At 41.5% G+C, this 8,203-nt stretch overlaps 1 protein-coding gene across 3 annotated transcripts in view; it reads right to left on the minus strand.

Moving 5' to 3' along the window:
* CFAP263 (cilia and flagella associated protein 263) overlaps positions 1-7,451 on the minus strand; it is a 23,965-nt gene extending 16,514 nt beyond the window's left edge. For all 3 annotated transcript variants that reach the window (XM_064489109.1, XM_010985706.3, XM_031458353.2), the window contains exons 1-5: positions 7,259-7,451; positions 5,044-5,170; positions 3,802-3,963; positions 2,455-2,610; positions 1,584-1,664 (exon numbers count right to left, since the gene is read on the minus strand). In XM_064489109.1, the coding sequence (XP_064345179.1) occupies positions 1,584-1,664; positions 2,455-2,610; positions 3,802-3,963; positions 5,044-5,170; positions 7,259-7,359 (627 nt within the window). In that variant the 5' untranslated portion in view covers positions 7,360-7,451. The remainder of the gene's footprint in view (positions 1-1,583; positions 1,665-2,454; positions 2,611-3,801; positions 3,964-5,043; positions 5,171-7,258) is intronic.
* Positions 7,452-8,203: the final 752 nt, after the last annotated feature.

Genomic DNA, 8,203 nt, shown 5'->3' on the forward strand with positions numbered 1-8,203 from the left:
TTGTCACCATCGCCACTCCCCGCTAGTCTGTGAGCTCACGAGGGCAGGACCACATCAGTGTCATTTCTGTGTAGCAATGGCTTTTAGGTTAAAGGTCATCCATCTGCTCCCCTTCTCATACTTCAGGATGCCTGAGTTTTCATGAAGCTCGAGAACCAGGAATTTAGTCTCAGGAGGCAGTTCTGCTGGGGCCATGATCTTTCTTACACTGAACTTAAATCTCCTTCACTGACCTTCCACTCTGGCCGTAGGTCCACCCTGGGGGCCTCCCAAGCAGTGTATTCTCTTCCCCCAGTGGCCAATGCACTTGGAGACAGAAGCCACGGCCTTCAGCAGCCCTCTCTCTGTGGCCCCGTCAGTCCTGGGTCATCTGACGTGCTTTTCTGCTCCCCTTGCTCTCCAGGTCCCTCTCCTACGTGGACTCCAGTTTGCAGATTCTTTCAAGCATGGAGCTCTCCCTGGGACACAGTGCTCTGGGTGGGGCTACTCAGCAGAGTGCAGCAAGACCACCCCTTTCTCAGGGGCCCCGTGGTTCTCTGAGTGTAGCCTAGGCCGCGGCACCGCCTCCAGCTGAGCTGACTTCATCAGGTCCTCTACGACTAAGACACGCAGTACCTGTGCAAATATTCAGGGGCTCAAAGTGGAGGATCTTACATTTGTCCTTAGTCACTTCGTGTTGTTAGAGCCTCCCTGGCCTGTTGAGTCAGTTGGGATCCCAAGTCAATCAAGCAATAGTCCCTAGGCATGTTAATTCTCCCCAACTCTGTGTCACTGTCAGTGACCACCTCTGATGCACATGCCATCGGTCCCCATCTTTGAGATAATAATAAAAATACTGAGCTAGGAGAGGATGGAGCTATGTAATCACATCCTAGAGGCCCTGTACCACGTCTGCCTTACTGCCTTTAATCAGGAAGCTTTAGGGTCAGCTGTTCAAAGACTAATTAAAGCACACTATTGGCTGTGCCACCTAGCCACATTCTCCAAAAGGGTCAACGAGGATGTCATGAGGGCCTTTTAAATTCAAGCTAACTCCAGCTACAGATTTGCCAGCATAGAAACGGTATTGGTTTCCTATTGCTGCTGTAACAAATTACCACAAACTCAGGGGCTTAAAACAACATAAGTGTATTATCTTACAGCTCATGAGGTCAGAAGTCTGAAAATGATTCTTTGGACTAAAATCAAGGTGTGAGCAGGTCTGTGCTCCTTCCAGAGGCTCTAGAGGAGAATCTGTTTCCCTGCCATTGCCAGCCTCCAGAGGCAGCCTGCATCCTTTGTTCATGATCCCTTCCTCTCTCTTAAAAGAGCATCACTCTCATCTCATCTTCTCTGACTCTCACTCTCCTGCCTCTCTCTTGTGATTACATTGGACCCACTCAGATCATCCAAGATAATCTCCCCCATCTCGCCAGATAGTTGACTTAATCACATCTGCAAAATCCTTTTTCTGCTGAAGTAATACAGTCACAGGAATTAGGACATGAACACTTTTGGGAGAATGTGGTTCTACCTACAACAGTTACCTTAAAAACAAAACAAAACAAAAAAAAAAAAAAAAAAAGGAAGAAAAAGACACATACCTGTCTCAATTGTGAAAGCATCTTTTTCTTCTGAACTTTGAGAGAAACATTTTTCAAACGTAATTTATCTTTCATACTATCCTAAAAAATAAAAGTAAATTTTAATCCATTTCTCTTCTTCTTCCCTGCTGGTTTGAAAAGCTGGTAGTTTTGGGGCTGCAAAACTAAACCTTGAGCCCTAACATTCAGTCACTTATTTTTAGGTCTTTTACGTCTACTCAAACTGGTATTGCTATGGTAGTTCACCCATGACCAAGAAGCAGAGGAAACTGGGTCTGCTCCATGCAAATATCCTATTGCTTTTAAATTCAAGATAATTTGGGCATATATTTGGGTATTTTTAGGGACCTTTATGACAAAATCATCTTATGATTCTTTGATCTATTATTCTCTTAGTAATTTACATAACTTTTTATAACTTATAACATGTTACAGTAAGTAATCTTACCTATCTCCAGGATCTGAAGCCTGATATACTACAAAAATCTTTGGAAGTAAAGGAGCATTTTATGTCTCATTCTTATAATAATGGAACTCAAAGAGGTTAAGATTTACTTGTCCCACTCCACACAGTCACTCATTAGACAGGCTCACACCTTTCTCAAGATAACACATCATATCTTGAAACAAATAGCAAAATAAAAGAGAAGCCTATCTGAGATACTATGAACTTTCAATCTGCCTGATTGATTTTAGCCTTGATAAGCTTGCATTTTAAGACACACAGACTTTAGGGGGTGCAAAAAAATCTGCAGATGTGGGCAATATTTATGGTGGACCAAATGGGGTGGGGCTGCCGCACGTGGATGACTTTTGTATCGTCAGTCTGAATCTACGCCCCTTTCTAAGCTCTAACCGCCTGCCAACTCACCCTCCGGCGGTTCATGTCCTCAATGTACTTCATCACTTTCTGAGTGGCTAAAATACTCCCTTTCTTCTTGGATATGGTCTTTAGAATGTCTTTCTCAAAATCATGCACTGCCTTCTGAACTTCAGCCCATCGAATTTCAGCTTCCTCGATGATAGCCTGGGGGAGTCAGCACAAAGAGCGAACAAAAATTCTTACAAAAATTCTCAAGGATGTAGCCCTCTAAGGAGCCCTAACTTCTCAGGCCTTTTTGTGCCCCAATATGTAATGCTTCTTCTCAGTCTTAGAAAGATACCAGTAAGGTACAAATTGGACAATATGAATGTTATTATTAAAAAGTATGCCTCAAAAAAAGTTCTGTATAAAGTATCTATATAAAGGGGGAGAACAAACAAAAACAGGGCCTTGGGTATCTCTAGAAATATGTATTTCCGTGTCTGAAATATTACTTATCCATTAAAAATTATAACATTAATGTAATACATAAAAATACCTAGAAAGATATACATGAAAACATTAACCACAGTCATGTCTGGAAAGATGGATTAGTAGGGGGGCAAAAAAGCTCTTACTATATACTTCTGTAATTTGAAAAAAGATGTGATTCTGTGTGTACCCCATTTGTAAATAGAAAAATTTAGGAACAGAACAGCAATAGCTATTTTTCATACAACATGGCTCTCAAATGCAAGTCAACAACTTCACCCCATGGACCACCAAACTAAGAGTGATGTTCTTTTTCAGGAGGAACACTGACCGTGCTGGTCTCCAACAAGACACGGACCATGGTCACGTGTGCTGCATGTAGAGGGTGACAAGAGATTTTTCACTTAACTCACTGACTTAAACTTCAAGCCCCTTGTATTATTAAGGAATTATTATAAATTTTAATGGCATTTATGGTTTTTATTATTATGGGTTTTTGTTAAAAAACCCATATCTTAAGAGACATACATTGAAACATCTACAGATAAATGATATGTTTAAGATTCACTTCATAATAGCTCAGTGGCCAATTATGAGGGGGAAGTTGGTAGGGATATGGAGGAACCAGGAGTGGCCATATGTTGATAACTGTTGTGTGGGTGTTGAGCACATAAGGGTTTACTGTGCTAAATTCTCTGCATTTGTGTATTTTGAAATGCTTCATTTTAAAAAGTTTAAATTTTGTTATTTGTGATAACAAATACCTCAGGCAGGTGGTTAAGTTCCTTAAAGGGAGGCCTTCAGTTTATCTTATCCTAATTGTGTTTCTTTCAAGTTACCGACAATCATGTGAACATACCACAGGCACTTCTTGCTGAGGCAGAAGTGGGGAGCCCAGGAAGGATGGCCTATAGAAAGGTGTACCTCGTGATGCTGCAGGTCCCGTTCGGCGTTTGCCCTCATGTGTCTGATTTCATCTTTTGTGTCTTCCAGCTCCTTTTGCACAAGCTCAAGTTTTTGGTCCACACTGAGGCCTGTCACACGTTCCATACCTAAGCGGGATTTGGATCGACCTCTGCCTCGTAACTGTAACACAAGAAAAACAAAGCCATTGTCAAGTAGAACATGGTAATAAAGCCGCCTAAGGTGGGCATCAAAATGACCACTCAGGCCTGCTAGAAATCACTCTGAATGACAGCCAGAAAGAACAAACTCAATGTGAAAGGATTCTGGATACTGGGCCTGAGGCGATGTTCATTTCACAAGTCAACCCAAGGCCCTGTGCCAAATACTTCAAAGGCGTATGCTAGACAGTAAACTGAAAATAAATAACGGGAAGTGTCTTGAGGGTGGGAGAATTATGAACCTGCTATAGACTAGCATTCAAGTCAGTGTCTGGGAAAGCCTAGAGCTCAGTGCTTCCTGAGTTGAATATATAAGAGAAATTGCATCTGGGGGCATGTTGTTCAGAAAAAAAATAAACAAACGGACAAAAATTTTAGATTTCCTATGTGCTGAAGCCAAAGGTCATAAGCAGGTGGCCCAGGGAATGTGTGGACCTGAAGATGGGTGTTTAGTCCTCAAAAGATAGACCCACACAGTTTTAAATTAAAAAAAAATTAAGGTGGGTAGGGTAGAGTTCAATGGTAGTGTGCATGATTAGCATGCACGAGGTCCTAGGTTCAATCCCTGATACCTCCATTAAAAAAAAAACTAAAAGTTAATTACCCACTTTTGAAAATTAGAAGATTCCACTAAAACTATCCAGATTTTCAGCTTCTCTTGAAAAATCAGCTGCTCTGGCAACACCAGGCTGCCTGGCTGGCCCTTTCTGATGAGGGAGGAACTCTCCAGTGCCCTCACCAGGCCTATCTTCACTCCTATATGTGGCAGGCCAGGCCTTGTAAACATTTAGGTCCCCCAATTTAAGGGGATTATTTCAAACAAAGATATTCTGGGAGAGTCAATCCACTGTGAGTGGAACCTGATTCCCTTTACACTCATTTGAAAGAGAATCTTTGCAGAGGAAGGAAGAATCAGAAGCAGAGCAGAGAGGAAGTCATATGCCACTTGGCCAAAGAGGACACACCAAAGGCGGATAACAAACACCATTTTCATCTAAAGGGACAAACAGAATAGAAGAATTATTAGATCTCCCTTGTGTACCTGTGCTATTTCTGCTCCTGATAATATAACTTCTGATAATCGTGGAGGTCGCAGGTCCCTGGGCTCCAGTTTATTGTAATATTTCTCAAACATCTCTACCTCAGTTTTGAGAGCCGAGTTTCCATAGCTACAAGACAGGAGGTGCCTGAGTAAGTTCCACCAATAGGAATTAAAACCCCTAATAACTAGTATTTAACATTTACTAGTTTTGTATGACCTTCTGCAAGATACTTAACCTCTTAGAGCCTCAGTTTTCCTCATCTGTAAAGTGGGAATAATAACACTTATCTTTTAGGGTGGCAATAAGGAATGCAAAGACTTTGGCACAGTAAATGCTATTTAAGTATTTGATATATTTTGTAAATACATCTAATGAGCCACAAAATTTTGAGCACTGGGATGACAGCATACCTTGGGGATATTGCAGGTTCAGTTCCAGACCACTGCAACAAAGCAAATATCTCAATAAAGTGCGTCGCATAAATTTTTTGGTTTCCCAGTGCATGTAAAGTTATGTTTATATTATATAGTATTCTACTAAGTGTGCAACAGCATTAGGTCTAAAAAGAGTACATACTTTAATTTAAAAATACTTTATTGCTAAAAAATGCTAACAAACATCTGAGCTTTCAGGGAGCATAATCTTTTTGCAATAGTAACATCAAATATTACTGATCAGAAATCATCATAACAAACATAAGAATGAAAAAGTTTGAAATCTTGCAAGAATTATCAAAATGTGTCAGAGACTCAAAGTGAGCAAACGCTGTTGGAAAAAATAGCACCACCAGACTTGCTTGATACAGGGATGCCACAAACCTTCAATTTGTTTAAAAAAAAATGTAGTATCTACAAAGTGCAATAAAGCAAAGTACAAGGAGATATGCCTGTATATTGAAAATTGCTACAAGTTTCATCTTCCAGTATCTCCTAACCCACTTGTGAAATTCCTTCTGAATTATTACTTTTTTTCTAAATTACTACATTCTTGAAGTTACGCACATCCACAATCTTCATATTTTCCTTTTGTTTTATTTCTCAGCTCTTTTATTTCCAGCACCCCATGGATGAAGTAGAAGTTTACTACAAATGGTAGAAGAGCTTTGAGTAGATGGGTTTTAAACAACTAGAGATGACAAACGTGGTTTATCCTGTATATGCCAAGATTATTACCCTTTTAACTTCTTAACTTACATAACACACACATTATATAACAGTGTGTATAGTACACAAATATGTACATATACGTATATAAGAGAGAGTGAACAGCTTTGATATTTTTGTATACTATTGAGCTAATTCCTATTTGGCTGAATTTTAAGATTAGTGGAAAAGACTCAACAGAAAGCCCAATAAATTGAAGCATCTTTCTTTTTCAGCATATGTCATGTTCCCAATGTAGGCTGTGGAGTCTTGCACCTGAGTCACAACCCTAGCACTAAACAGTGTCTAGCTGTGTGACCTTAAGAAAGTGACTTAACTTCTGTGTCTGCTTCCTCATCCACTTCCTAGGATTACTGTGCCATTATATAAAGTCATATATGCAAAATAATTGGCACATAATAAGCACTCAAAAGATTGTAGCTATTAGTAATAACGCCTCCGTTCTGACCTATTTATAAACATACTGAAGTAACATCTATTCAGCTGCTTGAGTCAGGATATTCTGTGTGAGACCAGTAAATTGTACAACTAACCTCAACTACCTCACGGAATCCTGACATCCAATGTACTTGCTATAGTAGATATAAAACGGACAGCTAAAAATACAGAATATTGGGCCAGTCCATTGCTGTCCATCTCCACGTTTATACTCTGGTTCAGGTATAAGTTGCCTCATACTAAAAAAATTTTAATAGCCTCCTTTTTATCTGCTGCCACATTAATTTTATCATAGAATCTTAGCATCAGAAAGGGGCTTAGAGGTCACTTGGTCCAACCTGCCGCCACACAGTAGAACAGCATGTAAACACACAGTGTGGCACCAGACCCAGGACGAAGCTCTGGCTTCACCAATTACCCTCTGGACTTTCCAAGCCTTGTTAGCTCAGCAGCTGTGGAGACAGAAATAAACAGCAAAGCTAAGTTCTCTCCTCACTTTGGGGGCCTCAGTTTCCTCAAGGTTCAATACGGATTCGGGTCATCTCCGCACTGGACCGAGCTCCCAGCCCACACGCTGAGGAGGGGCGGCCCTCAGAGGCCGGCCGGCGGGTACCTGAGCTCTTCCACCAGCCCGCACAGTTGCATAATAGGCATCTCATTCTCCTCCTGGGCTTGCGCCTCGGCGACAGGGGTGTCAGAGTCCTCATCTGTCATCACTGCCGAAGCTACCCTTGCCAGTGCCGAGGGTGGCTAAGAGCGCGGGGTGCTAGAGACCGCGCGTCACTCGCACTGCGTCCTAGTGGTGTGTTGCCTGGGCGCTCCGACGCTGCGTGGAGGGGCGGGGCCTCCCGGGGCCCCGCCCAGCTCCGCGCTGACCAGAGTGAGGTCGCTGGCTTTGACCAGATACCTAAGCGCGTTCACTTTTTCCTTTTTCAACAATAATTCTTAAAATGATAATAATAGCAGCTACAGTTTGCTCAGCATTTACTATGCCCTTGGCACCGTGTTAAGCATAGTTTATGAAAATCCTTGCAACAACCTTGCAGTAGTATCTATTCTCTTTACATATTCTCCAAATGAGGAAACTGAGACCCATAAAGTTCATTCGATTTGTCGTAGTGTCTTCCTTCCTCTACCTCACTGTGAGGCCTCTACCCTGTTCACCACCTAGTGCCTCATACATACTAATTGCAATTTCTCTTGGATTCCAATATCCTGCGTTCCTGGAAGGGAAAAACTTGGCTGATTATTAAATGGGTATAAATCGAAGAGCCATTTCTTAATAGGTATTGATCATGTACTATGTCCTGAGTATCCTGGGGAATGTGAGGAGCAGACCATTCCAGCCCTCAAGGAACTTCTAAATTAAGTGAGGGAATAGGTGAATGATGGAACAGCCCCTATACCAGCTGTTGCAACTTGGAGTGATGATGGTCAAAACGTTGTGTCTCACACCAGTTCGTAGTTATCAACTCGTTTAATCCTCAGAATGGTCTAATGAAATTCGTATTATTATCTTCATCTTACAGATCAGGAAACTGAGGAATAGAGTAGCTTA

The sequence above is a fragment of the Camelus dromedarius genome, chromosome 9 (assembly GCF_036321535.1).
Source record: "Camelus dromedarius isolate mCamDro1 chromosome 9, mCamDro1.pat, whole genome shotgun sequence".
In the NCBI taxonomy this organism is placed as follows: Eukaryota; Metazoa; Chordata; class Mammalia; order Artiodactyla; family Camelidae; genus Camelus; species Camelus dromedarius.